Source organism: Heliconius melpomene, chromosome 8, assembly GCF_056956725.1.
Source record: "Heliconius melpomene rosina isolate 202511_hmr_F chromosome 8, ASM5695672v1, whole genome shotgun sequence".
NCBI classification, from domain to species: domain Eukaryota; kingdom Metazoa; phylum Arthropoda; class Insecta; order Lepidoptera; family Nymphalidae; genus Heliconius; species Heliconius melpomene.
This window is the reverse complement of record NC_140396.1, coordinates 4,806,300-4,827,872: the sequence shown is the minus strand read 5'-3', so window position 1 is coordinate 4,827,872 and position 21,573 is coordinate 4,806,300. Positions and strand designations below refer to the sequence as shown.

Here is a 21,573-nt window from a genome sequence, read left to right as displayed (position 1 = left end):
CGGCGGAACGTGAGGAACGGCGAGTTAACACTAGGTTCCCTGTGCCTACCCTGCTGCAGGATACAACGTAAAGCTGATTTAATTTTGATATTTTTTTTAAGTTCTTTCCTGCATCCATTTCAAAAATGAGAAAGTTTAAGGTCAATTTTAGAAAAAAAATAGATATTCCCATTTCTATATATCTTATCTATAAATTACGTCAATTGCATGTTGTAGGGGCAAATAAGTTCAATATTTTACGTAATTTAGTTACGTAGATATATGATGTAAGTATTCTGTCAATTGCTATTATGCTATTTTATTAATTATTTATATTTCTGAGAAAAAACAAATAATATAGTTATAAAATATAGATATTATTAAATTTTAAATTAAATGTGGGTACACTTTATTAATAAAAGATACATTTGGTATTTCATATGACGCTTTTACGATCCCTGGCAACAGAGTGAAGTGAACTCATTGAATTCTGAAAATAACCAATATATCCATTATCGTTTTTAACATTATTAAAATAGTAACTTCCTAAGAATTCCAATACGGGAAATATTTAGTATAATAAAGGAAATTACGTGGACCCATTTAAAATTAATTTAATAATTTTAGGAGAACAAGTAGTGCCATGAGATTTTTATTTGAAATTTAAATTAACAATCATGTATAAAATATATAATCTATTTGTTTATAGATATGTATATTCAACCGGTACTAGTTATATCTTTTACTACTTACATATATTGTAATTTGTTTTGACGTAAAGCAGCAATAAACAAAATTAATATTTAATACTTGAAACCGTCGTGGCGCAGCGGCACAAGGGTGTGACTGTAATGCGACGGTTATGGGTTCGATCCCCACTCGAGGAAGCGAAATATTTATTTACGTTTATATTTCCATTTTTTTGCTCTGGTGTCGAGGCAAAGTGCGGCGTTGAGTTCTGCCATTCAACACGCAATGCTTCCAGAATTCGGCAGAAAGTGGGGAATGGAGTGTCTAAACACTAGGTTCCCTCTGCCTACTCTGCTGTGTGCGGGATTCAACGTGAAGCTGATTTATAAAAGGCAATTTGTTTATGATTACTTTAATAAATATGTCAGCGAATTGTCAATGGATATTTAAAAAAACAGGTTTTGAATGTTTTTTGTTTAAATGCATCAATTAATATTGTGAAATATTAAAAGGCCCAGACGGGTTGTAATTTTTGATATAAAACTTATACAAATAATACTTTTAAAATTGTTTGTGAATAAGTTCTGAAAATTGACCTTAATAAATTACCACTTAAAACTAATTATCAATTTAGTCAGTATCGTTACTTTTCCGGTTCATTGAAATTATTAAGTTTCCAAATACTCTATTGCGGAAAATATTTAGTATTACTACTTATATACGAAACTACGAGGACATGGCTGCTTTTTAATTATTTTAGGAGAACTTGAATAGTGTGTTAAGAACTTGTATTTGTAATTTAAAATCGTAACAATTTATTCATTCAATCTATTCTTATTCCTAAGTGGGAATCGAAGCCTATACTGTCAGAGAATCTCGAATTTTAATGTAAAACTACTGATGCGTAATGATTTTTTTCTGTGAAATATACATAAATTTTCACTTTTCGATTTTTTTCCTTTATTTGTATTGTTAGTTCCCCCTAGGTGCCTAATTTCATAACTGTAGATCGACAGGAAGTACCTCATAGGTTTCGAGTACGCAGAAAATTTCATACAAAATGTAACAAAAACGACACATAAATGCTCGTATCTTTTAATTGCGTTGACTTAGACGCCTGATTCTGTATGTTAAGCACATAAGAGGTAAGAGATCAGACCTGTTTCTCCAAAAAAATACCGGAAGCCGGAACTGGGTTTACCCACGATGAGTTTGTAGTGCCGCCGACGTGATGCCGACATCATCCACAATATAAGATGACTCGCGAACCGTCATCTCAGTAAATGTATTGGTTATTAATAATAACGATAATAACAAAATAATTGAATACCATTAGACAATATACTCGTAAACGTATGTCTTTTCTCTGCGTCATGTTGACCTTTGATTCTGTTCAAAATATATTTCATGCGAATTAATTAAGTCTCTTGCCAGTGAAGAACCTGTTACACGACCTCTCATCAACAGGTAAATGGCATACAGCAGTATGTAGTAACGTCACATTTATTGACAAGACTGGACGACAGAGTCCTCTCTCGATTTACTAGAATTCTTTTGTCGCGTCAGCGCCAAGCGGTTAGGTCTTTTCTTTATTTTATCATGATTTAATAAATAAATATCTTTTTAAATCGATGAAATCTTACTAGTCCAGTTAGTTAGTTAGTTCGTTAGTTTTGTGAAACAAATTGTAATGAAATTGATATTTAATTTTATTATATGTGAAATGAAAACATTATAATGTGGTGGTCTTTGTTTTGTTTATGTTTTGTTTTAGTGCCGATAAAGTGCGGTAAGTGTCAGTATTTAATTATTTTATTATCTGTAATCAATTATCGTTTATATTTAATTAGTCTGTGCATAATGGGAATGAGGCAGCTATGTCCAATGCAATTAAAACGCTTCTACAATGATTTGTAAATGATTATTGATACAAACATCATTACAGTTTACACATGTACGAAAAAAATAATTTAATAATGTTTATTGCTATATATTATCAGATTTTTAAATTAAATAATGACAAATCGAATATTTATATTAAATTTAATTCATGACTTTAAAGAATTTGTAATAAGATTTGGTTTTTTTATGATATTTACTTGTAACACAATTAATTTAGAAGTACTCGTCAATTATCGATTTGTGGTAAGTGGGTAATATTAAATATTTCTTATAGAATATATGAGTCATACAATTATACTGGCTGTACTATAATTAACAAACGTATTTTTACCCGACTGCACCACGCAATGGAGGATAATGTGTTTATCAGTCTATGTACGTATGTATATGTTTTGTTTCTATGTGACGTGGTTGAGACCGAAATGAGATGACGATTTTGATGATTCTTCCATTCGTCTTAACCTTTCGATCGTTTAATATAAATAAAAATGTGAGTAGTACACAGTGAGTCGTATTCAATTTAAAAATAAATAATTAAATTAGAATTTGCATTTATTGCCGCCTTTGTGCATTTCATGGCCTAAAAAAAAATCGTTGTAATCCTTTTAAATGTGCAATAAAGACTTTTTATCTTATCTTATCTTATCTTATCTTAAATATTTAAAGGGGGTTGCTATACAACAAACTAGAATTTTTGGCGTTTTTTATAGATAAAGCTACGGAACTCATCGTCGAGTCCGATTCCTCCGTCCGGTTTTCCATTAACCACATTTTTTAATTAAATTTTTACGTCTGTAGTATTGTTCATAAGTCATAGGAGATACCATTACATCAACAAATATACGCAACAGAATGTGGTTAATTTGCTTAGTAATGTAATGAATAAAAAAAATCTGTATATATTAAAACTTTTATCTAAGAATATAAAATTACTTATAATTATTATTATAATTAGAATATAATTTTCCGTTTTCTCCGACTACCCCGCTAGGGATAAGCGTGCAACAGATTAGAGTATATAGAATTACGCGATATTATTCCGAGTTTTGATACTCGGAACACTTCTTTCTACGTTTCCATCAATGTCGGGAGCGGGAAAGCGGGAAAAATAATTTAAATATAATTATTGTGTATATATTGTGTATATATAGTGGCAATCAATTAATAGGTAACACTATTTCACCATGAACGATTATATATATATGCCACGATGGCCTAAATTTTATTGATTTTATTTATATAAATAAAAATTACCTATAACAATAAACAATTTTTGCTAAGGTGACATTTTCGAATCTTCAAGAATAACGACGACGGCGTTTGCGTGTTGAGTGAAGGAACTCAACGTTGCCATCGTCTTGTCACCAGAGCGAGGAAATGAAAATATTAATTAATTCATTCCCCAAATTGGGATGTGAACCTACACCCGTCGCGTTTACAGTCACACGTGTTACATCCTATGCCTTAGTTTGCCTGAACTGAAGAGATAGGCGCGTTAGCGATAATGTAGTTATTAGTTTCTATATTTCTTCTTTTATATTTTTTTATGTAAAAAAGATATTTTTGAAACAAAAAAAAATTAAGGAAAAGCGCGGACATTGTTTTAATAAATTTCACATTTATAATTATTTTTTGTTTTTAGAATTTTATGCTCCCTTTAAGATATTTCAAATTGAGACGTCGCGTTGATTACGTAGAAAAGAAGCGTGTAGAATTGCACGTATGTATATATTTATGTAATAATTTGTTATTCACATATTACATCATTATGAATAAATATATTTTATGACTCAAATAGGCCTATCAGCTTATTAATAGTTATCCTATCCTATCCTATTCTATTCTATATCTTATAAAACAGTCGCTTTTCGTGTCTGTCTGTTGATTCTAACTCTTCTTCTTCTAAACCACCCAACGGATTTTGGTGCGGTTTTCACCATTAGCTCGAGTATTTTTCGTAGAAGGTTTATATATAGTTTATTATTTGTACATTCTTATGTAAGTTAACATAAATACGACAAATGTGTATAAAGTCCTACCCGTTGAGACACTTTCGCGCATGCGCTGCTTTAATGGTAAGTACTACATGAAAATAATGTATAGGAGTATTGTTCCTCTTAATAAGATCTACAAAAAAGTCCGCGACGGCCGATATTCGTCTCTTTTAAGAATAACGTGTAATGATCATTTTTCTGTCTAAAAATAATAATTTCAATATATTTTTTATTGTGAGTCATATTTTTCCATAATAGTATTAATCCTTATCCTTTAAAATACTTTATTAATTTTCTACGTTAAACGAAGATAAAAATTGCTTTTTACATTATTTCGAAATTGCGAATAGTTTTACAGAAAAACTCATTTAATTGTTGACACATCCCGCCGTTCACACATCAGCTGTATGTTACTCAAGTTTCACTTATCCCTTACTCTCAGCATATAAATAAGTATATTAGTTACGTTGGCCATTTAATGTAGATCAAAACTGTCTTTTACTGTTTTTAATTTTAATAAGTACTTTAGAAGTTGTTACAATATCAAAAAATCCTTGCTGCGAAACGGCTCGCCACTCGCCATACGTCCGCCGCCTGCCTTACACGCATCGGTGGTTCAGTGGTAGAATGCTCACCTGCCACGCGGGCGGCCCGGGTTCGATTCCCGGCCGATGCATTCTATATAATATTCCTCACAGGCAGCCACGTAGTGCTTGCTTTTCATCAGGGACAGAATACCCTCTGCAGCATTAACCACAAGCTCGAAAAATAAACCCACCTGCCTCTATAGCAATGAAGATTTAGATGCGTTTGCACGTATTGGATAATTGGAGTTGAATGTATTATTTCAGTGCGATATATTTGGTTTCATATTTTTTGTAGTAGTTATTAGTAGGTAGGTTTTTGTTTATAATTTCTTCAAAGTTTTTAAGTTTAAAAATTGTCATTTAACTATCTAGAAATAGTAATTTATATATATTTTAATAAGTACTTGAAAAGATTAGTAGCACAGATTTAAAATTACGGTATCTACTAAAAAATCCTTGCTGTGTAAAACAAATGGAAAATCCTTATTGAAACTACGAAAATGCGGGTTGCATTAGGGTTTAATTAATTTTCACATTATCTTAAGTGCTTTGCAAACATACATTATATGAATAATCCAGTAGTAAAAGCGGGCGAAGCCGCAAGAGGGTCGCTAGTTTATTATATAGTTAATATCATAATTATATTTATTACGCATCTGTCTGCGTGAATTGCAATTAAAACGTATGTGAGTTTTACATTCAAAAATACCCATGTATTTATATATTTTAATGAACTTTGTCTAAAGTTATTATGTCTACTTGAAATTAATTTCCAAAGAATGATTTCAGAATTTCTGTATTCTATACAATAAAAAAAATCGGTAAAGTGCGAGTCGGACTCGCGCATCGGATCTTCCGTACCTATTCAGGATTGTAGATCAACTAGGAAACTTAAGTACAATTTATTTAAACTGGCAAACTTAAGTATGCGCACATATGCACTCATTTTGTATGCAATGAACTATAAAAAAGTTAGTAATGATTTTGTTATTGTTTTGTTGTTTGTTCAATAGGTAAGTGTGTACCGGAACCCTTATAGGAGGGTTCCGTTTTTTTTTATTTCGAAGTACAGAAGCCTAAGAACTAACTTCGATGCATTAAATTATACATTTGGAATCAATTTTTCCTTTTTTTATTAGATAGTAGAAATAACAAAATTCAAACAAGCACATTTGCTTCTGTTGTTTGTTAAGTCAAATACGAAAAAAAGATAAAGTAATAACTTCGTAAATTTTTTACATTTATAGAAATTAGTTTTAAAGTATTTATTAAAGTATTTACCGAATTTTTAAATTTTGTAAAAAAAAACTAGTTGACTATGATGTTAATAGTTTATAATAGCTGCTTATAATTTTATGAAGTTTAGTAAATGTTTTTTACCGCATTATCCTTGAACAAATGTTATTAATCTTTTTATACGAATGATATAATTTTTATTGCGACTTAAGGTTATGAAGAATGCATTAATTAAATATTATGTCAATAACATATTTATCTAACATCGTATTTTTTCTCAGGAAATACAGTTTCAATTTCTACTCTGATTTAATTAATTTTTAAAGCATAATAATATGTCGACTTTTGTGATTAAAAATCAAAGTAAATGTTTATGATTTATATTTATATTTTTAATAATCAATCGTATGTTCACATCTGTTTTTTACTGTCCATGGAAAATTAAAGGAACTATTATTATATTTTAACGAAGAATTAGCCGAAATATAAACTGAAACGGAACGTTCAGCTTTGGTCTGTTTCGACCGAAAGTTTTTTAATATACAGGCTGACTAAAGACAATATAAAAAAAATCCGTAGAGTTGGTCATAACTAACGATTTTTACACAATATTAATTGGTTCGAAGTTTTACAATTTTCTAGATATCAGCCGTATAAAGTTTTTTTTCCAATATATTTTTTATATAAATCATTGTTTTGCTAGTTTTCTCATCAACTCTTGATGTTTTTGTACACATAGCGCTTGGACGGTTTTCAAGAGGTGTGGATTTTTTTTTAACTTCTTTATTTTTTTTTATTCTAAGCTTCAAACAAATCTTTGATAATGTTATAAATAACACTACAAGTTAAAAAATATGGTATACTTAGGGCAAGGTTTTACAATGCTTAATGGAATTGGGCATAAATTGCATCCAAGACCGTCTGCAGGTCACACATCACTCACTATCTTTAATTAATTAAAATTAATTCAAACAAGGGAAATTTGATTTTGGATATCAATGATTTACAACTGGATATTCCATTGCATGGTCATTAGTTATCGGGAATGAGTTAATAAAAAGCAAATATTTTTTTTCGGGTAGGTATGTCCCAATTCTATTTTCAAATATATACATACTACTAATTTTATAAAATCAAAATAAATCACGATCACGCTGTATCCCGCACACTGGAGGATAGACAGAGGGAACCTAGTGTTAGGGCACTCCGTTTTCCACTTTCCGCCGAAATCTGGAGGCATTGCGTGTTGAGTGGCGGAACTCAACGCCGCGCTTCGCCTCGATACCAGATCGAAGAAATGAAAATATAAATAAGAATTAATATTATAATTTAAAGTTAAGAAATAATTAATTGAATATAATATGAACACGTTATTCTTCACCTTAAAAGTAAAGTTTATCTGTACTCAGAATAATATAAAATAAGTAATTATTAATCAATCAATGTATACTTTAATTATTGTTATTACTATATTAATTTATTATTATTGATTTCACGGTATTTCGGGATTTTTTCGTGAAACGATTTTTCGACGAAACTTTCCGAAATCGAACCTAACCTAATAAAACCTAATCACGTGATCTTTTTTTAGCATTTTTAACCCCCCCTCCCCCATTGGTGATACGTAGTGAGGTTTAAGACCACCACCCCTCCCCCTTCCCAACATCACGTGTATTTTTAGTACCTACAACGAATCTTAAAATTTTCTGAATATTATCTTAATTTAAATACAGGTATAAACTATAATCTTATTTTATTCTGAAATTAAGGACAATAATAAAAATGTCTACACCAGGTTGCAAGTTTTTTTTTATTGCCATAACAATAATAATAAACGAAGAGTTTAATCATAGGAAAAACATGTATTGTACTAGTACATAAATATATTTAATGTATATTGTCCTCGGACCACGGATTAGCAAGACATTCTTCAACACTAACAACTGGATAAGCATCTTGCAGGTCAGTTGTTGGCACTGTGCTTAAAGCAATAAATACACGAGATATCTTACTACACCCCCCCCCCCTTGTGTTATTTTCGTGATTTTTATCAAACCCCTCCCCCCCCTTTCAAGCCTCACGTGATTAATGGACAACCCCTAAGGTCGGCCATTAATTTTAATACAATTAATGAAATAGAAATAGCTACTAATTAAAATTTATGATTTGAGTAACTTGTACAAATATTTTTAATTTAACTTTACAAACATTATAATTTAACAAGATGTTGTTAAAATTGTTTTACTCGTATGTTACGAAAATATATGTTTTCTAATTTTTATTTAAAAAAAAAATATCGATTTTATTTTCAGTGTATCGAGGAGAAAGCTGCATCGTTGATGATGGGCCAGGCACTTGTCAATTACTTGCAAAATGCCGCACTTTAGTAGTTGAAATCAAAAATGCTGGGACCCCGATGCCGTATTACTTGAGAAACAAACTGCAAAAGCTATCTTGTGGCTTTGAATACAATGAACCACTAGTAAGTAAAATTAGAATGCTCTTAATGTTGCCCAAATTAAAAATTATTCTTTATTTACAGATTTATCTTACTTCATTTTAAAATTATGTTTTTAGAAATATTTTTTTTAATTGTATTTTATAGTACTCACCACTTCACAATGCAAGAAATCTATCTATCCTTCTAAGGTATTATTTTTTTTTAATTATAAAATTCCATTGGAATGTAAATGTTACTTCTATAATAATTATTCTATGTTTTTATTATTCTTATAGTTTTTAGTGCGAACACCTAAACTTGTAATATTTACTCTGTTTTCTATTTTCCATCCATTTTATAAAAGTACGTGTCGAATTGCAAAATAAAACATGGTACCTGTACGTGTATTTTTTCATTGTACATGGTACCTGTTCTGTACATGTATGTACATTTATCGAATTGAATAAAAAAAAATAACTGCGCTACGCCACAAAGGAGTTTTATTATCTGTTTACCCAGAAATAAATAATTATAATAAAATTAAATGTAGTATACATTTGTCTCCTATCGTTATTGTTTTCCACAACAAAGAATATGTACCTACCTACTATACATTTTAAATACTTTAATGTTTGAATAAAATTGGGATCGTCGTGGTGCCGCGCCATAGCATCACCCTGTATACGACGGTTCTGGGTTTTATTCCCGATAGCGGCAATCGTATTATTATTTTAATTTCTTCGCTTTGGTAAAAAAGTGCGATGAAAGTTTTTAGCCGCTGAGCGCCAATGTCTTACTACAAATATTTGGACGTAAAGTTGAGAACGTTGAATTTTAACACTAGTTTCCCACAAACCCAGCCCATCCTGCTATATACTAAATACAACGATAACGAAATACGAAATTTTATATTCTTTTCAGGTATGCTGTTCAGTTTCGGACGACAATCAGGACTCTAATTCTAGGCCATATGAATCTAACCAAAACGACCAAAGTCCAAATAATAATAACGATCCAAGCAGTAGTAGACGCGGAGAGAATAGAAAAAATCCTCCCACATCAGATATAACTTCACATCCTAACTTAAATCTTTTACCAACTGATTGTGGACCTATAGAGAGTGAGAGAATATTTGGTGGTAACAGAACGAGATTGTTCGAGATGCCTTGGATGGTCCTCCTATCGTACAGTTCACGTAAGACTCTGTTTATTTCGCAAATAGATATTAAACAACCACAATTTTATTTATAACGTATTATTAATAATATTTTTTTTATAAAATATTTATATCTGCGGTCACGTATTTGTTTTCAAATAAGTTAAAATAATGATTTATGCTTATTAACGACTAATCAATTAAACTGGTTTAATTGTTTACTCATTAGTAAATTTAGTATCTTATTTTTAGTATACCTAAAACAATATTATTTATATTACAGAGGCCGTCATGGCGGCACAAGGGTGTGACTGTAACGCGACGGTTGTGGGTTCGATCCCCACTCGAGGAAGTGAAATATTTATTTCCGTTTATATTCCCATTTCTTCGCTCTGGTGTCGAGGCAAAGCGCGGCGTTGAGTTCTGCCACTCAACACGCAATGACTCCAGAATTCGGCAGAAAACGGGGAACGGAGTGTCTTAACACTGGGTTCCTTCTGCCTATCCTGCTGTGTGCGGGATGCCATCAAGAAAAGTTGGGGACGGAAGTGTAGTAAACGTATTTTATATCTTAAGCAAATATCAATGGGAAAAACATGTCTATCAATCATTTTAAGATGACATTTACTTATAAAATGCGTTACCTTTATTAGCCTGGTAAATTCATAAGTACCTAATATAATATAAATATAAAAACAAAGCATTTTTATGGACATTTCAGCACGCGGCACTAAACTAAGTTGCGGGGGGACCCTCATCAATAAGTGGTACGTTCTGACAGCAGCACACTGCGTGTCCTTCTTGGGAAAATTGAATTTACGTGAAGTTGTTCTGGGAGAGTATGACGTCAGACGAGATCCCGATTGTGAGAGAATTGAAGGAGAACAATTCTGTGCACCTAAAGTGCGGGTAAGATATGGTTTCTACCTTTTTTTAGTTTTTAGTCACCGGTGGAACCCTGCGCTGTTAATATGAATTGGTAAACTTAATATTTGGCGCCGCCGACGTTATTATTTTGTTCTATTAATCTGTTTTCTTAACTAACAATTGAGAAAGCCTAAAATTGTTTAGATTGTTCAATAAAATGTATAAAATAATATAATCAATAATCTTTTTTTATTTGACTATTGTTAAAAATGTGAATTTTTAAATTTCTCTCAATTAGGAATTAGCTCAATTAGGAAGTACCGAATGGGTATTTTTTTAATTCGAATTCAAATTGCTAAAAATTTATATTTATTTATCCAATATCTCAACCATGATGTATACTCAGGGACTTGCCAAATGGACCGAGCTGCCTTTTATATTAAAATCTCTAATACATTTATTTTTCATTTTCAGAATGTTGCTATTGAATCTTTGGTCGCACACCCTGGATATAGTCCTCAGCACTTGGTTGATGACGTCGCACTCATACGGCTCTCTGAACCAGCTGATTTTACCTTAGGTCAGCCTGTCACGTAGGCAATTATTTCTTATAATAAACTCATCCATACCTATATTATAAATTCGATTGATCGAATTCTGTCTGTCTGTCTGTCTGTCTGTCTTTTACGCAATCAGGGCCAAACCGCTAATTTAAATGTGATAAAATACTCATATAGAGATACTTGAGGGTCTCGGGACATAGGACACTTTTTTCTCTCATATTTGTAATATTTTCGATATATACCAATATATTAAAATACTTATTATTTGACATGCAATTTATTCCACCATGTTAATAACAGCCGTCGCTATGCGACCGTTGCTAAGCAACGATTTGCAAAGTTTGTTGTTAGAAAACGTCACTCAAGATAAGCTTGCTTAACGCATCTCTCTATTGAAAACTGAACATAATTTCATTAATATATTTAACAAATATTCATATAGTTTAAGCGGGTGTCCACTAGTTATTTATATATAATATAAAAATATTAACTTAGAAAAGTTTATTGTGTTTCATTTTTTATTACTTTGTAGAATTAAAATGTTATTTTTTACAATTTAGTTATTGTTTGAGTTTATTCATATACATATAGTTTTCAAGTCAGTTTTTTTATATTTTATATAATAAACAATTTAAATTTACAGATAGTATGAAGCCAATATGTCTGCCAGTAACTCCGGAACTTCAGTCAGAGAAGTTGGATGGGTTGCAAGGAGTAGTCGCTGGTTGGGGCGCGACAGAGGACGGCTTGCAATCACCAGTCCTGCTAAGTGTGGACTTACCGATAATTAACAATAAAGAATGCCAAGAGATTTATAGAGGGTAAATAGCATGTAAAAAAACATTTATTTTTTATACCGATTTTTGTTGCATCTATAATTTAGTTAATATGCTTATTTAAATTACAAGATTTTGATTATTTTTGTAATGATTAGTGTTATTAATGTTATGACACCGAACATTTAATACTATTTACCAAATATTTTTTCTGCATATAGATTTTCATTTGAGGTCGTCACGTTGACGGCCAGCACGCGTTTACCGTTACACTCTTAGAATTTGATTGTGGGTTCGATTCCCACTCAAGGGTGCTTCCATTTCTTGCTCTGATGAGGAAGCAAAGCGTGACGGTGTCTCTAGAACTCGGGAACTGAGTGCTTTGACACTTTCCAAGTTCCCTCTTCATACCCTCCTCCGTGTATACAGCGTGGAGCTAAAAGAATATTTATCCATTAAAAGTTACCTTGTGCTCTTTTAAAAAAATATATTATTTAAATTTTGTATATACCGATATTATTAGTGTTATAGTGTAAATAAGATGCGTAACTAAACTTTCACAAATTGGTTTAAATCCTTAACGGATTTTATTTTGATTGTTATTACAATATTAAAGTATTCCTATTGTCAATTTTAGATCACCTCAAATATATGAATCTCAATTATGCGCTGGAGGTGTCCCAGAGAAGGATTCGTGTGGGGGTGACTCCGGAGGCCCTCTCATGTACCCTGGCAAAACCCAAGGTTTTGGAGTTCGATATGTACAAAGGGGGATAGTTTCATTTGGCTCAAAACGCTGTGGCATTGGTGGATATCCAGGTGTATACACAAGAGTGGCTGATTATATGAAGTGGATTCTAGATAATATACATGAATAAATAATATGTGAATTGTTTTTCAGTATTTTAATTCTTTATTTTTTAAGTAAAATGATGATACTATGGTTTATGGTAAAAAAATGCTTTAACTTAATTCATAATTGTATTACAATTCGTATTTGAATATTAGGAGTCTCGATGATAATGTAACCTTCGTACGTTTTATATTCAAGTTTTTATACTTATTCAAAAATAGGCTAAACTGGTTGGTTGAGGTTTATGGATTTATTTTCGGCATTCCGTCAAATGTTCGTTTCAGAAAAACGAGATTACATTTTTTTTATATAAAAAAATTATAAGAATCTTCGCTAGCATATACACATTTAGTATCTATGGACGGTAAATCAAATTTTATCGATATAAATGAAACAAAACCTGAAAATTTCGAAAATTGCGAGCCTTATATAGTAGTACCTGACCCACTACCACATATATTCGACACTTCATCACAAACCCCAATTTTTGTGACACCCCCGCCACAAGCCCACCATCCATCTTCGTCAAATGTAAATATTACTATTATTTTTATTATATGTACAAGTATATTATATTTTATCTAAGTCCTAATTTTACTTAAAATATTACCTTGAGAAAGCCGTGATTTAGGGCGCCATACTTTACACTTCCCTATTCTGGCACAGCAAAGAGCGATAGAGCGATAAGTTCCGTCTTTAATTAAACGGAACGACAGCGTACAATCAAGGGTCTTGATATTTCTTCTTTTCTTCTTTCTACGGGCTACAGCGTGAAAGTAAAAAAAATATAGAGAAGTATATTAGTTTCTAACAATTTTGCACGAATGCATATTTCAGTTTTTGGGCTACAATTTTAAGCTAAAACTAACAAATGCTTGGAATGATGTCGGCTATCTGTGGAAAAATATGAGTAATCCATTTTATTCGCAACTGGCGAAGAGTATTTTTATGTTCATGTTGGGCCTTAAGTTCTTCTATGACCTTAACTTTCATATGGCAAATAATTCTCCGATTTGGCGCTTGTAACGATTTAATTGAATCTGTTCTTAATATATATAAAAAAAAATGGTTATTTAAAATATAAATATAAATTAAAAAATATATATATATTGTAAAAAATGTTGTTTTATCTTCTATATATATAAAATCGAAAGGTCACTCACTCATCACGAAATCTCAGAAACTACATGTGCTAGGAATCTCAAATTTTGCATAGGAGTTACTTATAGGACGTAGGTGCTCGCTAAGACGGGAATTTGCAATATTCGACTTCTAAGGGGTTGTTTTTGGGGTCGAAAGTTTATATGAAACTTCGTTACTACAAATGCTAGGAGTCTCAAATTTTGCATATACGTCACTCGGACGTAGTCATGGAGACAGAAATTAATAATAACATAGCTCACGCGGGTGTAACCCCGAGCGGGCCGCTAGTCTATATTAAAATCTACATACTATGCTATATGTAGAACTTATAAGTAAAAAAAACATTTTTTTTGACTGACCGCTGTTGACTTGAAATGGTATTTACATCGTCAACTGCTAAGGAGAAACGAGTAAAGCTCGCTCATGAAGAATTGCGAGCTCGAATACCAAGAGGCTCGTCCTCGGACCTCGTCACGCCGAAGTTCGAAGATGCCGTATGATAGGGCTGGCTCCGTCACCGCGTTAGTTAAGTAGATAAGCAGGAAAATTTGGAACCATTTGCGATGTTTGACCTGGAGCGTTTAATCGTTTTAAGCAGTGCTTTGGTTTTCTCCTGGTTAATATAAAACCACCACTTTATAAACCAATCGCCGAAGGAGTTGGCAGCGCGTTGCAGTTTTTCGGTAAGGATCCGCGGGTTCCGTGATGCAAGGAACGGTGTCGTCGGAGTCTATTATTCTGCTTAAAATTAGAACCAAATAAAAGGAATCATTTTTGGTCCTTGTTTTATAGTCTGACTAGTTCTCTGTTAAGTACGTTTTATAATAAAAAAGTCTATAAATGTTCATATTAAAAAATTATAGATTTACATTTTTGTAGTTCCTTTACTCTTATATTTTTAAGCTTAACTGTTTTTGTAAAAGAATTGGTACAAGTCGGCCTTGTTTAACTAACAAAATCGTCTCTTAGATAAATTAAGTAAACAAATTAGTATAGGGTAAAACCTGATGCCCCGCCGCATAAAAAATTCTACTAGTTTTCAAAATATAAATTTTATATGAATAATATTTTTAAATATAGTTCAATTCTTTATATTGAATTATTAATTGCTTTTTTGACTCATCAGTTACGGATTTTGCAGAATGTAGCTTTTCAAGGTACTCTTGAGGATAGATGCCTTCCTATATAGACAAAAAAATACTCAGAAGGATAGATGCCTGCAGTGCGGGATAGGTGCCGTTCAAATTATGTAAACAAAAAATCCAACCAAATTTATGAAGTCAATTGCTTCTAAGTAACTTAGATTGAATTATTTATGTTATTTCAAATTTTTTAAATCTTTTGTTTGTAATCATGTTGCAAAGGGAAATTAAGAATTGTGTTAGAATATATTTTTTTAGGTTTTTATCACATAAATCAGCTTTATCACAATAATCATCGTCATTTTTACTAAAATAGTGTTTATGTTTTGTCAGTTATCTTTTTTCTGTTGCAGTTTCAGTATTATTTTAAGAAAAATAGTAATAAAAACTCTAACCCACAAATATGACGTAGCTTTTTGAAGTTAGTTCTGCATTCATTCATTTAGACAGGATTTATTTTGAAAATTCAAGCTGAATTGAGCCAGAATCTTACCAAAGCTTGCTCTTCACTAGGCAGTCAGTGTAAGCGTGAATTAAATATTTAATACATTGTTATTGGTATCTTTTCATATATGTTACAATGTCTATTAGTAAATATAAAAATAGTCACAACATAAAGACAAAACTCTTTGAAGCGGCTCTTTTGTATAAAATTGTTGAAGGCGTTAAGGGCATCTATCCTTTGAAAATTTAAGGCGACTACCTTTTTAGCTAGGGATAGATATTTTGACAACAATGATTGTCTATAAATGTGTTCTTAATGCACCAATCAACGTGATTAAAATTAAATGTAACCCATTGTTAAGTAGCAAAGCACTTACAAAGCAATGAATAAGTGTTTATGTACCCTAAATAAAACTTCATTATTAGAAGACATTTCTATAATAAATATATTTAGCTATAGATAGATCTAGCTATAGATAGATCTATAGCTCATTAGTTGACATCTTAAAACGACCTTCTACTTCATTCGTTTTTAGTTACTGGATGTAAATCTTTCTCAAGGCCCGCCATAGAGCCAGTTTTGAGTTTATTTTTGCCTCTTCTCGATTCACAAGTTGACATTTGCCAATTTTAAGTTTCAACATCAATACGTCTAACGGATGTGGTCAATTAAGATTTATTGGCGCTTCAGCTTCATCCATCATCAGATGTCTGTTAGAAAGTAGAAATTCCGAGAGTAGCAAATATTGAGTTGGGCAAAACTTACTTTTTATAAAATTGAATAGATTAAATAATTTTTATGTAAAAATAATTGTTTTGTCTATGTAGACAAAAAAAATACATGTTTATGGTCGACTATTACGTAATTTATTAGTAATTATCTTATTTCATATTCTGTTTCTTTTATGCATATAAGTATATAAGTATAATATTCCGTTTACAGTTTATATATAATTGTAGGTAAATGTTACAATACGAATAACATGTTAATGTTATTGTCCATGTCCATGTCCATGTCCATGTCCATGTCCATGTCCATGTCCATTGTCCATTGTCCATGTTAATGTTAAAAAAAAGTCTGATATCTTTTTTTCTTTAACATCTTTAAAGATAGGTGACATAATGATATCCAAATGATGTACAAATTCAACTAACAACACATAACATTTCAGAAAGAGGAAAAATACAACAAATATTACTGGTTTTTGAATAATACTCAACGGTGCGTGGAAAGTACAAGGAAATCCCGCGTCAGACGAACTCTATAAACTCGCTTCGAAGCACGCGTCGTCTGTACGACATTTATAATATTATATTCGTAATGTTTCTATTAAATGATAACCTACGGTCAATTTACTGACAAACAGTCATATGTGTATCGTCTCAGTTCACGGTCCTTTTTGTGTCTATATATTTAAAGAAATGTCTTATAAATGGCGTTTTGTATTGTGTTTATTGATTGCGGTGCTCCTGTCAACAGTTATTGCGAACGGTAAATAAAAACATAATATTCTTAACAAGTGTAACCATTTTATATTAAAAATGGCAACCTGAGTAACAAATACTAATAATAATATTGTCGTTCCGAAATGACGTGGTTGTTTATTTAATGGTTGTTTTAGCGAATAATCGATAATTACGTGTAATTTATAGTGTAGTGTAGTGTAGTGTAGACTTAAGTATTAACTAATTGTTAGTATACAAGAAACACAAGCAGTAATACAAACTTATATCTTAATATGTATGAACTTTACTCATGGTTTGTGAACAGGGAATACCTATACTAAAAATTGTTGTCTTCTTAAAGGTTTTTTACTTACTTTTTTTTGTCACATCTAAATATACGTGCAATATTCTTCGCATATTTGAAGCATTAATAGCAGATATCTCCTTAGTTTATATTGGAAGTTGGATCTAATGAAATATTATGTATTTATTTTTATTATTATCTTATATAATAATATTTGTAGACTTACGATTAAGAAGTTAAATTAAATATACTGGTGTTCTCTTAACTTGGGCCCAGAATGGCCTGTAAGTAACTAACATTTAATAATTTGTTACTAATTACGTTGCAACTGAGCTACGTAAATACCCAAGGGCCTGGGGTGATCTATGACACTGTACAGATGGCATGTATTATTCCGTTGCAGAAGAATAGTTTTTTATAGCTTTGCACTGTATCTTGCACGTAGCAGAGTCGGCAGAGGAATCCTGTGCACTTTTTTTAAGACATTAAGACACTTTTTTCCCGTTCTCCCCTTTCGGCCGAATTCTGTAGGCATTGCATGTCGAGTGGCGGAGTTGCCAAGGCGAAGAAAATGTGCAAATTTCATTGAAAATGAAAATATTAAATATTCATTTCTCGAGTGGAATCGAACTCACAACCTGTGACGTTTAGTCTCATGCTTGTGCCTTGCACAACGACTGGATACATTTTTTTTTATCTTCACGTTTATTCCCATTTACCTATCATTGTAGGCAAAAGGTATCTAGTGTCAAGCGTTACTGGAGCATTAGAGTGGTGGAACTCAATGCCATTCTGTCTATCAGAGCGGAGAAATGAAAATGTAATTTAAATATAATCACGCCCACGAACTGGGATCGAACCCGCAACCATCGTGTCCACAGTTAAGGCTGTCTCACAGCCTAACGACGACGGAATCTATTCCTACATAGTTAATTGTAAAATTACATTTTATATACATAATTATATAGTGATTCATTATGCTTTGTATATATATTTAGTTAACTTTGAAAGAATTTTAACATTTAATAAAAAGTTTTTATCTCTCAAGACGATTGCAAATCAGATGCACAATGTATGAACTTGAAGGATTGTAAAGAGTTATATAAGCAGAAAGTAGAAGGGAGAAAAATAGAGGATCTTCTGAAACGACTGGCATGTGGCTTCGACGTGGCCGAACCTAAGGTAAGCTAATTAATAATTAAATATATGATTCAAAATGATAATGTTATTAGATTTCTAAAGTAGGTAATTAAGATGAGAAAATATATAATTGTGTAGGGCAAGCAGGCGAAGCCTCGAGCGGGTCGCTAAGTTATTTAATAATATTTTCAGATTTGCTGTCCGCCTACCTTCGAAAATGTTCAGAAAAAATTCGAACCTGTTAATTTACTGCCAGACACAAATGTATGCGGTGTACGCAACAGTGACAGAATAGTTGGCGGCACGCAGGCAGACATCGATGAACATCCATGGATGGTTTTAATCCGGTATGAGAAACGTAAGTTATGAATAAAACAAAAGAAGTAAATAAATCAGCTTCACGCTGTATCCCGCACACAGCAGGGTAGGCAGAACTCTCGTAGTCTTTGAGGTAGAGAAAAGACTTAACAATAGGTTCTCTCTGCATACCCCTATATATTATAGATAGAAGCGTGACATTAAAATTACATATTTGTAATTTCCATGGTACATATTTGTAATTTACCTGTTTTTATTTGCTTACATAATATTATGTAATGAGGTAAACGTGATAGGTTGTGGGTTCGATCCCCACTTGAGGAAATTAAGTATTTAATATTTTTATTTCTTCGCTCTGGTCTCGAGGCAAATCGCGGCGTTGATCGCCATTCAACATGCTTCCAGAAACCGGTGGAAAATGGGTAACAAAGTGTCTTAGCAAGGTTCCCTCTGCCTACCCTGCTGTGTGCGGGATTAAAGAAATAAATTAAAAATAAATATATAAATATATACTTTGTCTAATAATGTTATATAGCGAGAGGACACGGCTACTATTGCGGCGGGGTACTGGTATCTTCAAGGTACGTCCTGACAGCTGCTCATTGCGTCAAAGGTGCTGATTTGCCAAAAAGCTGGAAAGTGTAAGTTATCTAAAAATAATTTTATGCTTAGATAGCAATAGAAATTGCAACATTAATGTCTGCCTCTCTTTAAAGCGATTCAAATTCACACGGCTTATAATTTCATATTTTCAGGAGTTCAGTTCGTTTAGGCGAATGGAATATGACAAGTGAACAAGATTGTTATTTAAAGGAGTGCAGCCCACCAGTGGTAGATGTGCCCGTTGAGGAAATAATAAGTCACGAAAACTATGATCCTTCAGATGTACATCAGCAAAATGATATTGCCTTACTGAGGTTACAGAGTGAAGTACCCTTTACAGGTAAACCGAGAACTTCTATCCCTTCGAATGCAAAGAAATCTAGTTTTTTATTATTATATTTAAATGAAATAAATAAAAATTCCAATACTAAATATAAAAAAAAATTATTCCAGATTTTGTGAAGCCGATATGCCTACCTTTAAGCGCAGATATAAAAAATCTGACTTTCGAAAACTTCAGCATGGAAGTAGCAGGATGGGGACAAACTGAATCGAGTAAGAATTTGATACAATATTCTAGTGTAAGCTGTGAATGCATTCAACCTAACTTATATAATGTTTCTTTTTCTTTTTTGAATTTAATGTTACAGCAGATATTAATAGATATATATTAGATAGATATTGTATTGGAAGAGCGGGGTCCCCGAATACAGGCCTTACTTACTTAAAAGGAGATATCTGTAACAATTATTTTTGTGTAAAATCTGTTGAACAAATAAAGTTTTTTTTTTATTACAGTAGAGTATGATATTTGTGAATATTTAAACAATCGTAACAATTAATTAAAAACATGGAAAATATAATTATTTTGAATAAATTTAAAGTAAGCGAAAGTTCTACATACTTCCAATATTTACCATTTAAATGTTTTACAGGAACAAGTTCTGACGTTAAGCTGAAGGTCCGCGTGCCTGTCAAAAGTAACAAGGAGTGTGCTACTGTGTATAACCGAGCTGGTAGAATGATATCGGACAATCAACTATGCGCTGGTGGTTTATCCGGTCAAGACTCCTGTAAAGGCGACTCCGGAGGTCCTCTGATGGGCCAAGTAAATGTTTATAACAACTGGATGGTTTTAGGAGTAGTTTCTTATGGTCCTTCTCCGTGCGGCACTTCGGGATGGCCAGGAGTCTACACACGCGTGACTGCTTACATGGACTGGATACTATCTAATATACGTCCATAATTACTGATAATATTAATTTTGATTGTTGCAACCGATTGTTTATGAAATATCTTCTACCTAAATTAAATATCATCCGAATAAAATAAAATAAATTATTGTGCTTTCTTTGATGATTAAATAGTATATTGATATTGTTGTCTGCAAATACTCATATGTGCCATTAATATTCAATAAATCCTATTTTATGATAAATATTGCCTATGTTAATATTTACAATATTCGATTCGATTCCCACTCACATACACTCGAAGAAATGAAATAAAAAAAATTCAAAACCACTTTGCTCAAAATTGCAATTGCCAACCGATTGCACTCAAAAATAAAAATTCATGTGAAAATAATTGTTATTTTACATTTTTGTTTTAATTTTAGTCTTTTATTCAGAGGAAATGAAATATCTATTTAATATTTTCATTTCTTCGCTCTGGTGTTGCGGCAGAGTGCGACGTTAAGTTACGTCACTCAACACGCAATGGCTCCAATAATCGGCACAAATTGATCTTCAAATCGAACCTATCTTAACACTAGGCTTCTTCTGTCTACCCTGCTACAGCTTGAAACTAAAAAAAATATGTTTAATTTACTTATTAAAAGTAAAAAATATTAAAATGCTCTATCACGGTACAATAGGTAAAAATGAGGATCACACTATTTACTACCACTATTGTACACTATGAAAGCAATTAAAAACCACTCACGAATGCCATGTTCGACCTGGAAATTGACCGCCGGGAGATTAATTTT

At 32.0% G+C, this 21,573-nt stretch overlaps 2 protein-coding genes across 4 annotated transcripts; both read left to right on the top strand.

The window, feature by feature from the left end:
- Positions 1-2,173: 2,173 nt before the first annotated feature.
- LOC146536793 (CLIP domain-containing serine protease HP8-like) lies at positions 2,174-13,088 on the top strand. 2 transcript variants are annotated; one of them, XM_085189482.1, is made up of 7 exons: positions 2,174-2,458; positions 8,701-8,870; positions 9,750-10,023; positions 10,706-10,893; positions 11,326-11,431; positions 12,058-12,235; positions 12,828-13,088. In XM_085189482.1, exons 1-7 carry the CDS (start codon positions 2,407-2,409, stop codon positions 13,066-13,068), a joined length of 1,209 nt encoding a protein of 402 aa, XP_085045608.1. In that variant the 5' UTR covers positions 2,174-2,406; the 3' UTR covers positions 13,069-13,088. The 2 variants fall into 2 exon arrangements, with proteins under 2 accessions (XP_085045608.1, XP_085045609.1); XM_085189483.1 differs by lacking the exon at positions 2,174-2,458 and adding an exon at positions 2,836-2,946.
- Positions 13,089-16,961: 3,873 nt separating this feature from the next.
- On the top strand, positions 16,962-21,021 carry LOC146536792 (CLIP domain-containing serine protease HP8-like). Of its 2 annotated transcripts, none has more exons than XM_085189106.1 (7): positions 16,962-17,264; positions 18,571-18,704; positions 18,855-19,020; positions 19,516-19,621; positions 19,736-19,923; positions 20,037-20,138; positions 20,519-21,021. In XM_085189106.1, the coding sequence occupies exons 1-7, from the start codon at positions 17,144-17,146 to the stop codon at positions 20,827-20,829; spliced, it is 1,128 nt and encodes a 375-aa protein (XP_085045232.1). In that variant the 5' UTR covers positions 16,962-17,143; the 3' UTR covers positions 20,830-21,021. The 2 variants fall into 2 exon arrangements, with proteins under 2 accessions (XP_085045232.1, XP_085045231.1); XM_085189105.1 differs by having other exon boundaries at positions 16,964-17,264; positions 18,556-18,704.
- The last annotated feature ends 552 nt before the right edge of the window (positions 21,022-21,573 follow it).